Source organism: Maylandia zebra, linkage group LG12 (genome assembly GCF_041146795.1).
Source record: "Maylandia zebra isolate NMK-2024a linkage group LG12, Mzebra_GT3a, whole genome shotgun sequence".
NCBI classification, from domain to species: Eukaryota; Metazoa; Chordata; class Actinopteri; order Cichliformes; family Cichlidae; genus Maylandia; species Maylandia zebra.
In genome coordinates this window covers 15,612,319-15,633,284 of record NC_135178.1, presented here as the reverse complement: position 1 = coordinate 15,633,284, position 20,966 = coordinate 15,612,319, and the positions used below count along the sequence as shown (strand labels likewise).

The following is a 20,966-nucleotide window of genomic DNA, read 5'->3' as shown; positions in this document are numbered from 1 at the left end:
ACAAATCAAAAAAAAAAAAAGTTTATATATTATTAATAGTTTTATATATTTACAGTGTGGGGTATTTTTGTTAAGGGAAAAGGAAAAAAAATGTAGTTTTGAAAAATTACTTTGACACCTGAATTGAAAGTGATACCTTACTGTATTCATTCAGAATTAAGAGATGCTCTATCATGCAACAATTCATTGGCCATAATTGTGAAATATAATGCCAAGCTGTCCACTAATCTCCTGTCTGTTCAATGGATTGTTGAAATTAAGAGCTAGTGTGACATATTTAGAGCTAAACTATCCAAACTTGAGCTCTAATAGTAGTAATGGTTTTCACTTCTGTGATTTTTCTACATGCTGGCAGAGCAGCAGTTTGTGCTCACAGATGGTGAAGGTGTGGCAAGATGGCAGTGTATCCTCAGAAGAACTACCAGAGTCACAAAGGGCACAAGTCCATCTCACCATCTTGACTGATGCTCTTCCGCACTGCACAGAAGAAATGGGGTGGCTGTAGCTCAGGTGGAAGAGCAGGTCACCTACTAACTGGAAGGTTGGTGGTTTGATCCTAGTCTGCTCCAGTCTGCCAAATCCCATGTTGCTCTCCGGTGCATTCAGGAGAGTATGAATGCATGTGAATGTTAGATAGAAAGCACTTAGAAAAAGCATAGAAACAGATGCTAATGCAAATAAGTGAATGTACAAGTTGTGTAAAGCACTTTGAGTGCTCAGAGTATAAAAGCGCTACATAGGAACCAGTCCATTTTGTCACTTCATGACATTCATACCAACAAACAGACGCAAGCACATCTTCTATCCAGACGCATATGAGAAGTATTACTTATTTCTTCAAGATGGTGAAGCAGAGCAACAACAAGAACTCTGGTAAGTCTTTATAGAGCATTTGATGCATAAAAAGCAACAAGAAAAAGTTGTTTTGTTTTTTTGCAGTTGATTTTACTAAATGAAATGGCTATACAAATTAAATTTCACATTTTAGAAGCATTTGGGTTTTTGTTTCTCTTTGTGTGTGTGTCGGGGGAAAGATTTTCTAAACGGTTCATTAAGAAATATTTTATGGCTGTGGTACCACTGGAGATAAGAGAGGGAGAATAGAAAGTTTATGTTTCACAGCAAATGAGCTGCTTGTTACTGATGAAGAGCATACACAATAACTGTGTCAGTCACACCTGCAAGATAAGTTTTTGAAGCTGCTTAGCAAACAAAGCTGACTGCAACTCTCTGATGAGGCAACTTGGAGAGTTCACTTTAAGCTCAAGTTTATTAAGCATGGATCAAACTTCATGTACTTCTCAAAAGTGAGTTTTAGTTTTTTATTCCTTCATTTCACCAACTATTTTAGTTACATTAACATTGTTTATAGTATATTTATTAATACACAGATTAAATATCAAGAAAATAATTTTTAATAAGATTTTGTTAAATGTTTATTTTCTGCTAGTTTAAATCTCGGTTTGGTTCAGATTGACATTTAAGTTTAAGGAAATATTGCCAATATTACAAATACAACATCCCTAAAAAGAAATTAAAAGTTAACTTGCTTAATTCCAAATAAAACAAAATATACACCCTACAAAAATAACCTACCTAATCACCACATAAACAGGAGAAAATTAGGGATAACAAATTAAAGGCAGCTCTACCCTACAAACACAGTCTAAACAAAATCACATGTGGCTAAAAATACAACTCAAAGGCATTTAAGCCTCTAAAACCCAATGAGTGAGTATGAGCAGTCAAAATGGCCAGAAGTACAGCTCCCCAGACATACAGGGCTTTGCTGATCGACTTGATTTAGGCAGCAGCACCCAATCAGGACGGAGGCAGCAAAGCCTAGACAAGACACAAGGCATTACTTCACAAAAAAACAACGGTTACATAAACAACATGTTTATGAACACACCTTGCAAGAGCTAAAATGTAGCCTAAAAATAATAGCAGTAGGCCAAACCTTTCATATGCCTTGAAATGTCAAAAACACAAAAGAAGATAGTTGTAGCCTCTTCAAGCACTCCCATTGTGAAGAAGGACAATCATGAAAAGGCAGTTCTTCCTTAAAAAAAAAATTGAAATGGCAGCAAAACAAAATCATGGCCATAAAAATGGCCGTAAAAATGCCCCGCACAATGTGAATGTGTCTCCAGCCAGCCATCCATGTGGTAATTAATGAAAAGCAGGCCAGCATTAAACCTAATGTGTAGCCACAGTGACAGTGAGGAGGATTCAATAGACATAGATCAGCGAGAGTGCAGATCGCCTGCACTCCAACTACGATGTGCACAAAGGATCTCTTATGTCCCGCACGCATTACTTAGTTCATATCCCGACTCCACTGGGCCAGTAAGGTTATGGCTCTCCAGGGACCAGAGAAAGATTACTGCGCTCACTCTCTCACACTGAATCCATTCACTGGAATTACCACATCGACTCAGCTGCACTTGCACATGCAGTACAGAACACACACACTCAGTGAAACTTCTTACCATTTAGAAGTATCAGATGTGGTCATTTGTCTTCAGTGAGAAGGACAAGAACACAGGCTACAGAAGAAAAACAAAAAACATCAGAGTCAGTCCACATGGCTGATGTGCACAACACACTGCTTATGTAATCTGTTACCTTATGATCTCCCATACAGACATTAGGACCCATTGTGTTGTAAACAACACTCTTCTCACCATCGTCTCTCTGAAAAGAAGAATGAACTTGAAGATCATTTATATGTAAACATAACGAACAGATTCTTCTTAAATTATATTAAGTTAAATTTTGAGTATCACATTTGTGTGGGCTGGATTATGTTCATAGTGGATTTACATCACATTATATATTAAAGGTTATACAGTATGTGTGCACGAATGTAAAACCGTGTACCAAAGTATGCGAAGCCCGTTGTCTAATGACTTGTGATTTACAACTTCTTATGCAATGAAGATGTAGTTTTACACCAAAGTTAATCCTCAATTTCAAAATATGATCCAGAACAATCCCAAAAACTCAGGAGGACTTTTACAGACTTTGGCTCACAGACTTCTACAGGAAAAGAAGTCTTTTTGCAAACACAGGTATCACCATCTGTTAGCTAACATTAGCTTTCCTGCAAAAACAGACAAACTGCAAGCTACATATTGTAGCGAAACACTATCTTAAATAGATAATGCTAGCTAATTTTTTTAAACCCCTAGAACTGCTCTGGCTGATAAATTAACCCGTCACTATCAGCAAAGGTTTACGAACTAACCAGAGTCAGAGTCATGCAGCATAATTGGTTAACCTTAAAATGTTGCTAACTAATGCTACTGCTAAAACACATTGACTAGAAATGTTGGCTGGCTAGCTTGCCAAAGTGCTTCCTTAACACGTCATGCTAACTCACGTATTATATCAAATTGTGTTCTTGTCATCATGAAATGATGTGATTGTGCAAAGACTCACCCTGTGGATTAAATCTTGGGCTGTATGTGACATAAGGATGCGATCACACCAGGCAGGACAGCGAGTGTTCATGTACTGGGTTGGTTTAGCATGCTCTTCACTGTATGGGTAGCTGAGCACAAGACAAGAGGGGAACAAATTCTTAAAGCATGAAAAGTAAATGGCAGAAATTTGCAGCAAGTAGCAGAGTTACAGACCTTGGTGGAAACTTGATGTCCTCTTCCCTAATAACATCATCGAAGGCTGCAACTTCTTTGTCATACTTCAAAAGCTGAGGGAAAGAAGCCACTATGGTTACAAATGACTACAAACATCAACACATGAAAAACAAGCATGATGTGAGTGAGTGCAGATTTAACATGGGGGATAATTTGGGTTACTGCTACTAATGTTTCTCCCTTTTTGTGTTTACTGCGCTGTCATTTCTTTGAAGTATTCCTGCTGATCTCCAAAAGTTGATTCTGTTCATCTGGACGTAGCGTTTTGTGGGAGAAACATTTCGTCACTCATCCAAGTGACTCCTTCAGTCTCAGTTCTTAGACTGGGGCAGGGGCAGTACTTTCTTCAAAGAAAGTAAGAACATTTGGTATGCTTTGTAGTTTGAATGTATGACACAGTGCATTGTTACTCTCCGAAAACACAGCAAACTTTAAATAATAGTCTTTCCTGGGGCCGATGCCCCAGGAGGGGCAGGAGGGGCTTTGCTGACACCTACTGCTTCCTGGCAGGAAGCACCATGCCACTCCTGTGTTTTAAATGCACTTTAGAACATTACACATCAACAAGACATATGAGCGGGCTGAGTAAGGTGTGGGGTCTTCACACCCCCATTCTCTGTACACGATCGGGGCAGGGGGTTGGGAGGAGTTGGCAGTCTGGTCGGGGTCTGGGACGCTGGGCCATCCCTGCAGCTGCCGGGCCGGGGGCAGTCCGTCCCTCCACCCCAGGGAAAAGGGTAACATCTCCTGGCTCTGGGGGCTCATTGCCCCCCTGGGGGCGGTGGTACCTGAACCTCGGAGTGTAAAGTATGTTTGGGAAGTGTGAAAGGGTGTATAGTGTTCATTTCTGTTTGTCTCCACGTTGCGCGAGTGCTGAGTATTTGTATTTATGTGCATGAGGGTGGGAATGTATGCTTGTGTCTGTGTGTGCCAGTTTGTCTATGTCAAACTGATGCCCTCAGCCCTCAGAACCTTTGGTGGTTCTCAGTGTCTGGGGCTGGGCGCTCAGGTATGTACCCCGCATACTCCCACTGGCTGCTTGGTGAGGCCTGGCGCCCCTGGCCAGGTCGGACCCTATCTGGGGGGGTGGGGTTCCCTCGGACCTCAGGGACTGGGGCTCGATCCGCTCTGGCATGACTGTCTGCCGGCATGGCCTGCGGGCTCATCACCGCAGCCACCTGTGGCATCTGCACCGTGGCTGCTGGGTGACCCCACATCTGGTGCTCTCCTCAGCTCTTTCTGGGAATGTGGTGCATTTGCCTCTCCAGTGGTCCTCCTTGGGCTTTCACACTCTGGAGGGCCTGTGGATGTCTGGGGCCTGGGTCTTCTCCATGGCTGCTTCATGCTCTGGGGCCAGGGCTATGGCTTCCCACACCCTCTAGCAGATTGTTACATGGAGAAACCTTTTGAACGCAAACGCGCTCATGCACACAGGTGTACACACGGGTGCTCACAGACACAAACTATATCTTCCTTGTATGCTATCTTAAAGCATATTGTGCGCTGTTGGCCTTGCGTGCTGCTCAATAACATTCAATATTTAGTATTTACTGTTACTTATACATATCTAGTTGTTGCTTTGATCTCTGTATTGTGTTGTTCTCTTGTTTGTTTTCTTTTTTCTTGTTTTAACAGGTGATCCAACGGATTCTCTCAGTGTCTTCTCTTACTGTCCCCCGTTCCCCTGTTTTTCTTGGCTGGCCTTAAGAAAACAATTCTGATTGCTAAAGTGACAAATGGCACAGGCAAATAACAACAACAACAACAACAATAATAATACTAAAATATTTCCAAAAGGGCCCTGAAGTGTGCGTGTCTGTTTTTGTACCCAATCATCCCTGACGTGGGGCTAACAATTTTAAATGTACTAACTCCCTGCTCCTCTTATCTGATTAATCGTGCAATGTAAAATCAATAAAGACAGAAAATTAAAACCATTTAAAAGGTATTAACCGCTTGTGCCCCAGCACACCTGGGCAAAGGAGGAAGAGTCTGTTTCATTGGCTGCAACACAAGGTTGTTGTGCAAGGACGTGTTGTGCCAAGGCAGGTATCCCCGACAGAATTTGCTTCCCTTGCATGGGGAGTACGCGCTGGGCAGGGAGAGTGGATCCATTTTACTCCACCTCCATTACAACCAACTATAGGTGGAAGTGGTGATGTTTTACTTTTGTGAAAGTGAAAGATGGATGTCGTTACATTACCGTTCAGTTTATGGGTTACAACAGAATGTGAACACACTAGTCCACTATCTCTGAAACGTGATTCTGTACTGTTCCCTGTTAATAAGGTCCGGTCAGAGACGGGGAATTATGTCACAGTGCTGAAGAACTTTATTTAAAACTGGCCCGCATCGAACACACGCTCTAGCTGGTACGGATGTGGTTCTTAAATTAGTACAATAACATAAACATCTTTCACTGGTTCAGCATCTCTCACATTAAGCACTACAGAGAACACCATTTAAGCGTGGACAGAAACAGACACCATGAAAAGATTATCATAAAGACATGACAGGATGGCTTATAGCCAATTTAGATTAAATCAACACCACCCTCTAGTGGACACAATTGCTCAATCAAATGCCGCTATGTTTACACAGGGGTTATTAGCAAGAACAGGTTCGTATGTTAGCACAGTAACTGCATCAGGTAAAACCTTTCTGAACAATTACTCTCCACAACAACAGAAAACAACTTAGAAATACCCTGTGAAGTCAGGCTACTATCTACTTTACTTCTACAGCATAGCTGTCACACAGGCAGTAGTAATGGGTGTCTACATGGGTAAATTAACTGCAACAGAAATAAAAATAGGTTCCCAACGTGACTTACTGGTTCTATGAACGCACACTTGCTAACATCGGCCCAAAGTATTGTTTATTTCTGTGCCTCTTCTCTGATCGCACGTTAAAAGAAATGCATGCGCAAATGTTGCATTTTGAGAAGAAGGTTATTTTGAGCGAAGAAAAGTTTAATTTGAGGGGACAAAATTAATTTCTTCATGCAAGAAATGTATTTCAGTGTTTGCTATTATTTGTTATTATTGCACACACAATAACAGCCCCTCTCGCTCAGTTGTTGGCATTTGCTCTTGTTCAGATCTCTGCTGTGTGCTGACAGATACCTGCGGACCTGCCCTAGGTCTTCATGCTCACATCTCTGCTTCGTGCGCGCTCAACTCTCTATAGAGTGGTGCCTCGTTTATCGCGGGAGTTATGAAATAGATGAAATCCTCGAAGTAGCCAACTTTATTTTTTACAGTTATTATAGATGTTTTAAGGCTGTAAAACCCCGGACTACACACTTTATACATTTTTCTCAGACAGGCATGAACATTTTCACACTTTTCTCTCTTGTTTAAACACTCTCAAAGTTCAAACCTTCGTAGAAAAATAAGTCCAGTATCACAGAATGAAACCAAAGATACCCGCAGGTGCCTTTGACGACGGTGCAAAACGTTTCGTCGACATTGTGGTGTTTGTTGGGGAGAAAACGTACAAACATACAGTACAGCATTTCAGAGTCACACCGCTAACGATCGAATATTTATATAAATTGGACAACTGAACGCATTCTGTACTATTCAGGAGACAGGAGGCACGAGATTGATTGACAATGGTCTACAGCCAATCAGGACCGCGAGGGACCACTGTACACCGTTATACTGTAAGTGTGCCACAAAACCTGCCAATCACAGACTTGATGCAAAAATTCTGATTGGCTGTTACGGTCTCCAGTCAGCTCGCTACCTACTGCATTCGGAAACGCGGCCCAGAATGTAGCTAAATCCATTTTCGGTGAGTATGTTTAATTATTTTATTTTAAAATATATAATTGTTGGTTTTAATCTAGTTTAAACCAAACCACTCCACTGGATTTAGCTAGATTCTGTCTTCTGCCTTAGAAGACAGCTGCCCTAGTTTTAATCTAGACTTAAATGTATTGACTTTGTCCTGTCTCTACTCTCACCTGGCCACTGAGTATCCCCTTTTTTGACTTCACACAGCTTCAATCTGCAGATGCAGCCATTGACCCCTACTGTCAAATGTTCAGTGTGAGGGTATCACCTGGGAGGAGTGTGGGTTAATACTTAAAAAAACAAAACCAAAAAACACTACTGTGCAAAAGTCTTGAGTTGCTTTTCCTTTCTTTCTCTTTTGCTAGGAAGGTGGGAAAGTCATTCCAAAAACATCTATCCATCCATCCTCATCCGCTTTATCCGAGGCCGGGCCGCGGGGGCAGCAGCCTAAGCAAAGAGGCCCAGACCTCCCTCTCCCCAGCCACCTCCTCCAGCTTATCCGGGGGAACACCAAGGCTTTCCCTGGCCAGCCGAGAGATATAATCTCTCCAGCGTGTCCTGGGTCTGCCCCGGGGCCTCCTCCCGGTGGGACATGCCTGGAACACCTCACCCAGGAGGCGCCCAGGGGGCATCCTTGTCAGATGCCCGAACCACCTCAGCTGGCTCCTTTCGATGTGGAGCAGCAGCGGCTCTACTCTGAGCCCCTCCCGGATGGCCGAACGGATGCCGCTTGTATCCGCGATCTCGTTCTTTTGGTCACTACCCACAGCTCGTGGCCATAGGTGAGGGTAGGGACGTAGATTGACCGGTAAATTGAGAGCTTCGCTTTTACACTCAGCTCCCTCTTCACCACGACGGACCGGTGCAGCGTCTGCATTACTGCAGCTGCAGCCCCAATCCGTCTGTCGATCTCCGGCTCCCTTCTCCCATCACTCGCGAACAAAACCCCGAGATACTTGAACTCCTCCACTTGGGGCAGGAACTCATCCCCGACCCAGAGTGGGCACTCCACCCTTTTCCGGCTGAGAACCATGGCCTCAGATTTGGAGGTGCTGATCCTCATTCCCGCTGCTTCACACTCGGCTGCGAACCGTTCCAGTGCGAGCTGGAGGCCCTCACCCGATGAAGCCAACAGAACCACATCATCCGCAAAAATCAGAGATGAGATTCTGAGGCCACCAAAGTGAAAGTCCTCCGCCACTTGGCTGCGCCTAGAAATCCTATCCATAAAAATTATGAACAGAACCGGAGACAAAGCCCTGACGGAGCCCATCACCCACCGGGAACGAGTCCGACTTATTGCCGGCAATGCGAACCAAGCTCTTGGAACAGATGTATAGGGATCGAATGGCCCGTAGCAATGGGCCAGACACCCCATACTCCTGCAACACCTCCCACAGGACACCCCGAGGGACACGGTCAAATGCCTTCTCCAAGTCCACAAAACACATGTAGACTGGTTGGGCAAACTCCCATGCACCCTCAAGTATCCTCGAGAGGATAAAGAGCTGGTCCAGTGTTCCACGACCAGGACGAAAACCGCATTGTTCCTCCTGTATCCGAGGTTCGACTAGCAGACGAACTCTCCTTTCCAGCACCCTGGCATAGACTTTCCCAGGGAGGCTGAGGAGTGTGATCCCCCTGTAGTTGGAACACACCCTCCGGTCCCCCTTCTTAAAGATGGGGACCACCACCCCGGTCTGCCAGTCCACAGGTACTGCCCCTGATCTCCACGTAACATTGCAGAGGCGTGTCAACCAGGACAGCCCTACAACGTCCAGAGCCTTCAGGAACTCGGGGCGGACCTCACCAACACCCGGGGCTCTGCCACCAAGGAGTTGTTTAACTGCCTCAGTGACCTCGCCCCCGGAAATTGGCGGGTCATTCCCCTCATCCCCAGACTCTGCTTCCTCCTCGGAAGACGTGTCAGTGGGATTAAGGAGATCCTCGAAGTATTCCTTCCACCGCCTGACAATTTTCTCAGTCGAGGTCAGCAGCGCTCCGCCAGCACTATACACAGTGCAGGTAGAGCACCGCTTTCCCCTCCTGAGACGCCTGACGGTTTGCCAGAATCTCTTCGAGGCAGTCCGAAAGTCTTTTTCCATGGCCTCTCCGAACTCCTCCCACACCCGAGTTTTTGCTTCAGCCACTGCCCGAGCCGCATTCCGCTTGGCCTGTCGATACCTCGGCTGCCTCCGGAGTCCCACAGGCTAACCAAGCCCGATAGTACTCCTTCTTCAGCCTGGTGGCTCCCTTCACCTCTGGTGTCCACCATTTGGTTCGGGGATTACCACCACGGCAGGCACCAACCACCTTGCGGCCGCAGCTCAATGCAGCAGCTCCGGCAATGGAGACGCTGAACATGGTCCATTTGGACTCAATGTCCCCAGTCTCCCTCGGAATGCTGCTGAAGCTCTGCCGGAGGTGTGTGTTGAAGATCCCGCGGACTGGGGCCTCTGCTAGACGTTCCCAGCACACCCTCACTACGCGTTTAGGTGCACCAGCTCTGTCCAGCGTCCTCCCCCGCCACCTGATCCAACTCACCACCAGGTGGTGATCAGTTGACAGCTCAGCCCCTCTCTTTACCCGAGTGTCCAGAACATATGGTCACAGGTCTGATGATACGATTACAAAATCGATCATCGACCTATGGCCTAGAGCGTCCTGGTGCCACGTGCACTTATGGACACTCTTATGTTCGAACAAGGTGTTCGTTATGGCCAATAACAGGCAAATAAACCCCAACGTACCGGCAGCAAGCCGAGGGGATATTAGAATACCCACCCCAGCCCGCCGCCTCTCACCAGGGGCAACTCCAGACTGAGACAGAGTCCAGCCCCTCTCCAGGAGACTGGTTCCAGAGCCCAAGCCATGCGTAGAGGTGAGCCCGACTATATCTAGCCGGTACCTCTCAACCTCACGCACTAACTCAGACTTCTTCCCCACCAGAGAGGTGACATTCCATGTCCCTATTGCCAGTCTTGGCAGCCGGGGGTCAGTCCGCCAGGGCCTCCGCTCCTGGCCGCCACCCGGCACACAATGCACCCGACCCCTATGGCGCCTCCTGCGGGTGGTGGGCCTGCGGGAGGATGGGCCCATGTCACCTCTTCGGGCTGTGCCCGGCCGGGCCCCATGGACTAAGGCCCGGCCACCAGACGCTCGCCCTCGGGCACCCTCCCCGGGCCTGGCTCCAGGGCGGGGCCCCGGTAACCCTATCCCGGGCAGGGTAAACTGTTCCCTCGATGTTCTTTTCATAAGGATCTTCTGAATCGCTCTTTGTCTGGTCCCTCACCCAGGACCAATTTGCCATGGGAGACCCTACCAGGGGGCAAAAGCCCCCAGACAACATAGCCCCTGGGATCCCTGGGACGTCACTCTCAGAAACGTCTGATTTTCCCCAGCAGAATACATTGACTGCATCCAGTTATCACACAGCAACTGCTCTGTATGAGACATTTTTGTTTTTCTTACCGTGAAGCTATCTCCTTTGAACTGGTTGTCCACATAAATGCAAGACCTGTCAAAGTCTTTCATTTCTTCACTGGAACCGAGGGTCCTGGTAACAGCAGAGCAAAAAAGTATGATCACTGCAATGGAGGTTTCTTTGTATACATATCTAAAAGCCATCAATTAATGTTATGATTTTAAATAAAGATGTAATGACTTGACTGGTTCTCGCTTCTCAAATGACATATACTGTAACTGTAGATGGTTTTCATTTTTTTGACACATTATAACGAACTGTTTAATTGACAACAACGAATCAATGGAAATGGCAAAATGCATTATAATCAGCATATTAATCCTACCAGAACAAGTTTTCTGCATGGCCCATGTTTAACATGTAGTCCTTTCCTCCCACCTCCTGCAAGTGCAGGGCAATGAAGTGTGGCTTGTAGCTCTGGATAGTCTGTTATACAGCAAAGCAAAAAGTCTCAGTGCAACGTACATGCTTACACTAAAGAGCACTGAGCGGTGTAGAAGGTCAATAATGATGATCGTCTCCAGGGAAGCCTTTTAATTTGTAATGTCAGATACAAGAAATTTTGTGTTTGCAATGCCGCCCAAGTTAAATAGAGCAGGAGCAGCTCAAACGTACTAAAATATCCCAAATTATACTTAAAAAAGAGAGGTTCAGTTATCTTAAGCAGTTAAAGTATAAAAAAGGTAATCGCATATCATTCCTGTTAATAAATAAAAACAGCAACATTGTAGTTAGCTTTGCTTACTGATTATTTGATAAAATAAAGGAAATCATCCTGCCTTTTTATCCTCACTAGTAAAGAACACCATTTGTACAAAAAGAGGCCACTTTCTCTCAATTTTAAAGTGGAATGTTTTCTTGTATGTTGAAGTATGTCCACATCTTAAATATTTGACCTTTCAGCTTGTCTCGAGTGGTCTTTTTAAAAAGCATATGCTTTAGTGATGTTTGAATGCAGATATGCTATCAGTAATTACAACTGTATAATAGAACAGTGGCCAGAACCAACACAGGTTTCGCTTCCTAGAAGTGGCCATACTCTCCACAAAACAAAACAAAACAAAACAAACTGTAATATTATTATTGCAACATGCAGAAGCTCAAGCTTACCTTGTACAGTTGTTTTAACCATTCACTTTGAATTTCACCGACCTATGAAATGTAAAAACAAACAAACATATATATATATGGGCTCAGATAATTTGGGCTCAGATCCACACATTTTTTTCAGTACATCTGGAAATCAGAATTTTTTTCATAGATTATTTATTTGTAGGTGTCAAAAATGGATAATATTTACTTTCCCGTTTTAATCTATGATAACATGATGTCCCTATTTAAATTTCACAGATCGTGAGGCTAAAGGCAGCAGAGGTTAACCAATTTGCAGTGAAGAAAAAGAAACTCATAACAAAATGGCGCCGGTGAGGTCGGCTGCCGTGCTGGATGCTCTGCCCTGACTTCTCCACTTTTTGCAGTTTTTCGTCACTTTTTGCTATATCTGCGATAATCTTGCATGGGCATCATGCAAAACACACAAATCCGCTACAGTAGAGACACTTTGGTTTCTATTGGTCTGCAGTACACGAGCATTTCACCATGTTTAACTCCGGACCCAACCTGGCCAAAGGAGATCCTGAGAGAGAACAAAGGACGCGACCCTAAGCGACGGCCTCGAGGTAAAAGAGCCGGCATCAGGAACAGGCTACGGGCTCGCGCACACCGCGCACCCATGCCCAGTATCCTGCTAGCCAATGTTCAATCCATCGAGAACAAGCTTGATGACCTCAGAGCCAGAATCAAGTTCCAGAGAGACATTCGGGACTGCAACCTCCTCTGCTTTACCGAGACTTGGCTGAACCCAGCGATACCAGACCACGCCGTACAGCCGACGGGGTTCTTTTCGGTTTACCGCATGGACAGGACAATGGAGTCGGGGAAGAAAAGAGGTGGTGGAGTGTGTTTGATGGTGAACAACAGATGGTGCGACAGCACAAACATCTCCCCACTCACACGCTCTTGCTCGCCCAATCTGGAGCTTTTGATCGTTAAGTGTCGCCCTTTCTATCTCCCTCGGGAATTCACTGCGGTCATTGCCTGCACTGTTTACATTCCGCCTCACGCGGACTCGGACACTGCCTTATGTGAGCTACATGAGGCTCTCACACATCAACAAACACTTCACCGAGATGCCGCACTCATTGTTATGGGAGATTTTAACAGAGTGAATCTCAAACGGACATTTCACAACCTTCACCAGCACATCAACTGCCCCACCCGGGGCACGAGGACATTAGACCACTGCTACACCCCGTTCAAGAACTGTTACAAGGCTCAACCCCTGCCGGCATTTGGAAAATCGGACCATTCCGCCATCTTCCTCATACCTGCTTACAAACAAAGGCTAAAGCAGCAACCACCAATCAGGAGGGAGGTCGCTCGCTGGACGGACCAATCGGTGGCCGCGCTGCAGGACGCACTGGATGACGCAGACTGGGACATGTTTCGGCGCAGCTCTGATGACATCAACATGTTTACGGAAGTGGTTGTGGGATTTATCGGGAAACTAGCGGACGACACAGCAGAAAGAACTATCATCCGAACGTTTCCCAACCAGAAGCCGTGGGTGGATAAAAACATCCGCGACGCTCTGAGATCACGCACCGCTGCCTACAATGAAGGGCTTGTCTCCGGTAATATGGACCTATACAAGGCTGCGTCCTACAACGTGCGCAGCGCGGTCCGAAAGGCAAAGCGGAGCTACGGGGAAAAACTAGAGTCACAGCTACGACAGTGCGACTCTAGGAGCCTGTGGAAAGGACTGCGGACTATAACGGACTATAAACGACCAGCTTCTTCAATGATGAATGCCGATGCTTCACTGGCTGATGAGCTGAACACGTTTTATGCTCGCTTCGACGCCGCATCAATTAAAACAACAAACGGCTGCCCGCGCTCGGAGTGCACCAATGAAGAAAATGCATTCGTCATCACAGAGCATGCCGTGAGGAACACCTTCAGGAGGGTGAACACCAGGAAGGCAGCAGGACCAGATGCAATCCCTGGCCGGGTCCTTAGAGCCTGCGCTGATCAACTAGCACCGGTGTTCACGGAGATCTTCAACCTCTCCCTGGCCCAAGCTGTGGTTCCCACGTGCTTCAAACGGTCCATTATTATCCCTGTTCCAAAGAAACAACAGCCCGCTTGCCACAATGACTACCGTCCAGTAGCACTGACTTCAATTGTGATGAAGTGTTTTGAAAGACTGATGAGAGATCACATCACTTCTTCACTTCCTCCCACCATCGACTCACTTCAGTTTGCTTACCGGACTAATCGTTCCACAGACGATGCCATATCTCACCTGCTCCACACATCCCTGAGTCACCTGGACACTGGCAGAGGGAATTATGTTAGGATGCTGTTCGTGGACTACAGTTCAGCATTCAACACAATAATTCCCTCTAAGCTTTTCACCAAGTTGACGGATCTAGGACTCAGCTCATCACTGTGTCAGTGGATCCTCAACTTCCTCACAGACAGACCCCAATCAGTGAGGGTAGGAAAACAAGTCTCCCCCTCCATCTCACTCAGCACTGGAGTGCCTCAGGGCTGTGTTTTAAGCCCCCTGCTGTACTCACTGTACACTTATGACTGTGTAGCCACATCCGACACCACCTCCATTGTCAAGTTTGCTGACGACACTGCTGTTGTGGGCCTGATCTCCGACAACATCGAGACGGCCTACCTGGAGGAGATTAGGAACCTGGAGACCTGGTGCCAGGAGAATAACCTCCTCCTAAACATCAGCAAGACTAAGGAGCTGATCGTGGACTTCACTACAAAGCAGGCGAGGAATTACAAACCCCTCATCATCAGTGGCACGCCAGTGGAGAGAGTGGACAGTTTCCGATACCTGGGTGTCCACATCACTCAGGACCTGTCATGGTCCTGTCACATCAACACCCTGGTTAAGAAAGCCCGTCAGCGTCTCTTCTTCCTCAGAAGACTTAGAGACTTCCATCTGCCACTGAAGGTGCTCAAGAACTTCTACTCCTGCACCATCGAGAGCGTCCTGACGTCAAACATCTGCACCTGGTTTGGGAACAGCACCAAGCAGGACAGACGAGATCTGCAAAGGGTGGTGCGCTCGGCAGAACGCATCATTCAATCAGAGCTCCCTGACCTGCTGTCCATCTACACCAAGCGGTGCAAGTCCAAAGCTAGGAAGATTATGATGGACCTCTCCCATCCCAACAATGGACTCTTCTCACTGTTGAGGTCTGGGAAGCGCTTCCGCTCCCTTAAGGCCAAAACAGAGAGAATGAGGAGGAGCTTCTTCCCCCAGGCTATTCGGGCCCTGAACCAGGTGTAGGACTGGACTCTCCCAAACACGTCACTATAAGACTGGACTCTCACACACGTCACCACACGCACCACCACACATTTCCTATAATCCTATAGTTCCTATAATTTATAATCCTTATCTTTATAATCTCTTCTGCTATTTGCACATTCTTTACTGTAAATTCCTAAGTTAATTTGTAAATTTTTGTAGTAAATTGTAAATATTGTAAAACTTTTCTTCTGTCATTTAATGGTCGGGCATTGTACAGCTACAAGCATTTCACCCCCATGTCATACTGTGTATGGTTGTGTGTGTGTGACAAATAAAATTTGAATTTGAATTTGAATTTGACAACACAATAGATATTTAATTCATGTTTTTTCCTTTCAAATGGTATTTTCTCCCTCACTTGCACAGATATAATCATATATCACTGCTATTGCAATGTCTCAATTATCACAGAGTCACAGTGCCATGATAGCAGTATTATTGTGGACAATGTATTTTGATATCACAGTTTTTTTACATTGCTCCTTTAAGTGGGCATGGAAATCATTTCCATGCCCACTTATTAATACATTTTAAAGTTATAACATCTCACTTTATATCATAACTACACCAAATTAAAGAAAAAAGGTTAGCCAATCTTCAACTATTTAAAATGTTCAAAGCTAAAGGACTAAAAATATTGCAGTCATGGTAAAATAAATAACACCCTCTCTCCGTTTTAAGCTTTTACTTACTAGGACATAATAAAAAATAGTTTATCTTGCCCCTAGCAGGTTCAAAAATTATTAAATACCGTCCCACATAAACAACTGCACATTACATATTACACTGTGGAATTATTTATTTAACAAAAACTAAAGCAAAATGCAGATCTAGTGTGTGGTAAACTAAGTAGACTAAATGATCTGATGTCTTGTAGGAGTATGCAGGAGTAACTTAGGAGTAATCATTATCTATATGACTTTATCACTCTCTCAAATCAATGTGGAGCTGCTTTGCTTGGGGTCATTGCCCTGCAGCACGACACAATCTGGGCTGTCAGACAGATGGCCTTATATTTGACTGTATAATACTTTTGCATACAGTAGAGTTCATGGCTCAATCACTGCAAGGCCCCCACAACCTCTGGCTGCTGTGCTGTGCTTGTCGGCTTGTATGAGGTCTTTGCTGATACGCTGTGTTTGGTTATTGTCAAATGTGATACTATGGATTATGGTGAAACATCTTCATCTTAGTCTCGTCTTTCTTAAGGACATTGGTTGAGAAATCTTGTGATTTGATGAGATGCAAATTTGCAAACCAAAGCTGTGCTGCCAAGTTAAATTAAATAAAATTAAATGCAGATAAGAGGCTTGTTATATACTTATGTGGTATGTGTATTTTGACTTTTTTTGCCATGATGCCAGGTCTCTCTTGAAAATGAGATTTTTAATCTCAATGAGATTTTTTACCTGGAGGTAAAAGGACTAATAATAATAATGAAAAACCCTGGTTATAGTGTGAATCGGTTGATAAAATAGTGCAAGTTACAGCGCTGATGTAAAATCTGTGATTGTTGGGAGCAGTTCTGATTGTACAGTCTGACAGCTGCAGGGAGGAAGGACCTGCGGAAACGCTCCTTCATGCATCGAGGATCCAGCAGTCCGTCACTGAAGGAGCTCTGCAGTTCACCAACATTTACATGCATGGGGTGGGAGACTCTGCCTATCAGAGATGTTATTTTGGCCAAAATACTGTCATGAGTTGTAACATTTAACATTCTAACTGAGACTTGTAGAATCTGATGTGTAGTTCTTAGGTTTTTATTTGCAATTTCATTGCGTTTCATTTCAAGATCATGGCTGGTGTCTTTCTGTCTTTGTTAACATATGCTAGAAAAACTTCTTTTTCATAAAGGTGCTCACACTTGCTGATGATCAGTTAATCACGCCCACTTAATTAGCAGCACCTGGCGGCTACTTACCTGGTATGGAAGCAATATGGTAGGGGTGCAACGATACACAAAATTCACGGTTCAGTTCGGTTCGATACTTTGGTGTCACGGTTCGATATTTTTTCGATACAAAAAAAAGGTTCATGCCTTTTTAATTTGTCATTTATTAAAATTATAAATATATATTTTAACTCAAAAGTACAGTTTTTAAATTTAACCCTAACCCTTGTGCGTGTTTTTTATTTTGACAGCGAATGCGCACCTGCGGACCACTTATGTGCAGCCCTGGTTATTTAGCTCGTCATATTGCAGCCATAGAAATTATTTTGTCCATGAAACCATAAAGCTGCACTTTCTTTTTGCCTTATAGTCTGATTTGTCATAACTTCTCCGTTTTGTGGTAAGCTTTTCTTTGGCTGTCACTTCTTCACCCTGACCTGTCTTATTTGGCTCAGCAGAACTAAAATATAAATCCTGCTGCTTTTACACACGGACTCACATAAGCTCAGCGATTCTCTGCACGATCAACCTCTCACATGTTTAAGCTTGCTGCGGGAGATTTCACTTGTCATGTTTGCATAGTAAGCTAACGATTAATAAGACGATGTCAGAGGAATTGGTGCACAAATTATCATCACTCACAGATCAGTGCTGTCGCTCTCTATACACAGTTCGCACGATTGCAAAGTGAAAGCAAAAAACAAGCGCAAATTCAAACGCGATTTCAATATGTCACATATTGAGAGTGGCTCACCGATGCCAATGACATAATTACCCAGCTACATTTCTGAAAGAATGCAAAAGCATTGACATATATTTTTACTTCCTACAATAGCCCGACGGGCAGGGCAGAGATAGATTCTGGTAGCCCGACTGAAAAAATCTAGCCCCGGGACGTCGGGCTAGCGATATTGCAAGCCCTGTATCTGATTGAGGAATCACTCATCTTAGGAAAAGAGAGTTTATTACAGAGAAATGTCTCTTTCCAAAATAAAAGCGATACTATCCGCTTCTTCTGGGCTATATTCTCAGCAGCATAAGGAGAATCATGTGCTAACAGCTGTCTAAATGACTCGGCTAAAGTTAGTAGCATGCTTGTTGTTTTTGTCTTTGCACTAGGATGATGTAGGCGTAAATGTGCAGTCATATTCGTTGTGTTCCCACTAGTGCTTTCAGGTTAATCTCGTTGAAATGACCTTAACGCCACAACACGGCAAATCTCCGTTAACGAGCTACCGCCGATCGCCCCGTGCATGGGGCTAGACGGCCAACACGTTAACGAGCTAACTGCGCTAACACACTAGTTCCCACCCATGTAATTGAGCATTGCATGGCACATCCAACATACTGTTTTACTTTAGTCCATGACTCGCTTACCTTCAGGGTCATACGTCACATGAAAACCAAAATAATTCCAAACGCCAGATCTGAATGAGGGTGGGGGAGTGCCATGTTGCAAGGAGAGCTTAACTTCTGTCTTGCTAGCTTGCCCTGCGCTCTTCCTTCTGACTATGCTGTCTGTGTTGAGCGCTCAGTGGATCTGCGCTTGACAGTGCAGCCTAGGCGGAGTAGTCGAACACAGATTCACTGAGCGCTCAACACAGACAGCATCGTCAGAAGGAAAGTTGATAAAATAAATTACAAATGTTGTATTGTTCGATACATATGCGTACCGAACCGAAAGCACTGTATGAACGGTTCAATATCGATACGAATATCGTTGCACCCCTACAATATGGGTGTACTTAATTTTAGATACACTGTTTTTACATTTTCCCATAATAATAACATGTTGTTTTACATGTACATGTATAACATGTACATGTATAACTCAGTACATTAAACCTTAGAACTGAAAGAGAATGCCTTTTCTTTTTCACAAGACTATATCTGTGTGTGTGCGTTCTGTTAGAAGGAATTAATTTATTTTATAAAATAATTATAAATTATAAAATTATAATTATGAAATTATTTTTATAAAATAATTTTAAAATATAATATTAATATGCGTTTTTGCTGCACTGTGTTGCTGTTCCTGTGTTTTCATGCTTGCATGACTGGCCACACCTGAAGATATTGCCACGCACCTGCAGCTGATCAGCCTTGTCAGGGGAGCTATTTAAGAGTGTGATTGAGCTCCAAGTCAATTTTCCTAGTGAGCTGCGGCTAGTGAGTGTATGCTTTCTGTAGTTGAGTGTCCTGACAGATGCCTCTGTTATTTCCCCCAGAAGGAGCGTGGGAAAACAAGAAGACAGAGAGCACGGGGTGTGAGGACACACGGGAGCAGAGAACACAGAGCACCACACCCTCGTGACCATCAGTTGAACAGTACTGCACTGCAGAATGTAGTGTGTGGAAGAGAGACAGACCATCATAACATTCTAAACCTACAGAAAAATTACAAAGAAAGTCAAGGTGTCAGTACAGTTTCCTTCACCGTCAAAAGGCACTCAGAAACAAACTCTAACAGGAAGAGGTCTGGCTGATCAAAAGCCACAGCTTAATCAGAGGATGTTTCTGATAGTTACCAGCTTGCGTGATAGGCGGTTCACAGGACAACAGCTTCAAGCGCAGCTTAATAGCGGTCGGAGTAAGCAAGTCTTAGTTTCAACTGTGATTAGAAGACTTCGAGTTGAAGGTTTGACTGGAAGAGTTGCAGCAAGAAAGGCATTGCTAAGATTTCAGAATAAGACAAGAGAAGACTTTTTCAGGATTCTAAACTTTTTCCTCGGAATTCTGGAAAAACAAACAAAAAGACGTCCAGTGGCCTTAATCCTCTTCCATGCAATGGAGCCCATTCAATGTTAAACCCCCCCCCCAGCTTTCCTCATACCCTATACCCTGCCTTACTTATTTATGCATGAGCCTATTAGAGTTTTTACATAATCCTGTGACTATACCATCATTATAGTGTGACTTTAATTGTGATGCCATTCTACTTACATTATTAAAGAGTGAGCCGACGTTTGCAGTGACAAGAAGCACATCCGTGTCTGTTTCCATGTTAACAACGCAAGCAGTTTCAAGGAAACTTCGTAGTAGCAGCAGCAGCGTCACCACTGACGTTCATGCAGCCCTGCGATACGAATCTGCAGGAGCTTATCAAGGTGTGTGTCTGAGAAAGAGAGAGCTTTATAAGCAGCCAGGACTGGGCATCTGCTGCTGACAAACCCTGGGAAACCTTCTGCAAGTGGGCGGTGTTCTAATGGGCTGACCACATGCTCTTCTATCCATTTGGTCAGATCGCAGCTTTTTTCTTTCTATTTCCATAGAATATGTTTATCAGTGATAAACCAACCATCACTAAATCAGAATCAGAATCAGAATACTTTATTGATCCCTGGGGGAAATTATTTTTTGTTACAGTGCTCCATTTTAAACCAACATTAAGACAAGACAGACAATACGCTAACTAAGAATAGTACAATATATACATATATATACATACATACATACATAAGTCACTTATAAATAAATATTTGGAAAAGAAACATGTGTAGTTGTAGCAGCAAACAGTGTGTTAAGTGGATGCGTTGTACAGGGAGATGGCCACAGGCAGGAATGATTTCCTGTGTCGTTCAGTGGTGCTTTTCGGTAATCTCAGTCTCTCACTGAACGAGCTCCTGTGACTGACCAACATGTCATGGAGTGGGTGGGAGGTGTTATCCAACATTGTCTTTATCTTGGACAGCATCCGCCTCTCCGACACCACCTTGAGGGAGTCCAGCTC

General features: G+C 44.5%; 1 protein-coding gene across 3 annotated transcripts; it reads right to left on the bottom strand.

Annotated features, from left to right (window-relative positions):
- Positions 1–1,285: 1,285 nt before the first annotated feature.
- LOC101474083 (inositol polyphosphate-5-phosphatase A) lies at positions 1,286–20,266 on the bottom strand. Of its 3 annotated transcripts, none has more exons than XM_076890461.1 (9): positions 20,180–20,265; positions 12,057–12,098; positions 11,272–11,372; positions 10,934–11,018; positions 3,642–3,715; positions 3,445–3,556; positions 2,629–2,697; positions 2,493–2,549; positions 1,286–1,842 (listed from the first exon to the last, which is right to left on the bottom strand). In XM_076890461.1, exons 1-8 carry the CDS (start codon positions 20,237–20,239, stop codon positions 2,505–2,507), a joined length of 588 nt encoding a protein of 195 aa, XP_076746576.1. In that variant the 5' UTR covers positions 20,240–20,265; the 3' UTR covers positions 1,286–1,842; positions 2,493–2,504. The 3 variants fall into 3 exon arrangements, with proteins under 3 accessions (XP_076746576.1, XP_076746578.1, XP_076746577.1); XM_076890463.1 differs by lacking the exon at positions 20,180–20,265 and adding an exon at positions 18,614–18,746 and having other exon boundaries at positions 1,288–1,842; XM_076890462.1 differs by lacking the exon at positions 1,286–1,842 and adding an exon at positions 1,978–2,062 and having other exon boundaries at positions 20,180–20,266.
- Positions 20,267–20,966: the final 700 nt, after the last annotated feature.

What these genes read in the sequence shown, in the direction of transcription:
- LOC101474083 (XM_076890462.1), bottom strand. Translation starts at nt 20,239, where the DNA reads ATGGAAACAGACACGGATGTGCTTCTTGTCACTGCAAACGTCGGCTCA. An exon ending in TCGGCTCACTCTTTAATAAT is followed by an intron (nt 12,099 to 20,179) that starts GTAAGTAGAATG and finishes TACATTTCATAG; the next exon opens with GTCGGTGAAATTCAAAGTGA. An exon ending in GACATCAAGTTTCCACCAAG is followed by an intron (nt 3,557 to 3,641) that starts GTCTGTAACTCT and finishes TCTTGTGCTCAG; the next exon opens with CTACCCATACAGTGAAGAGC.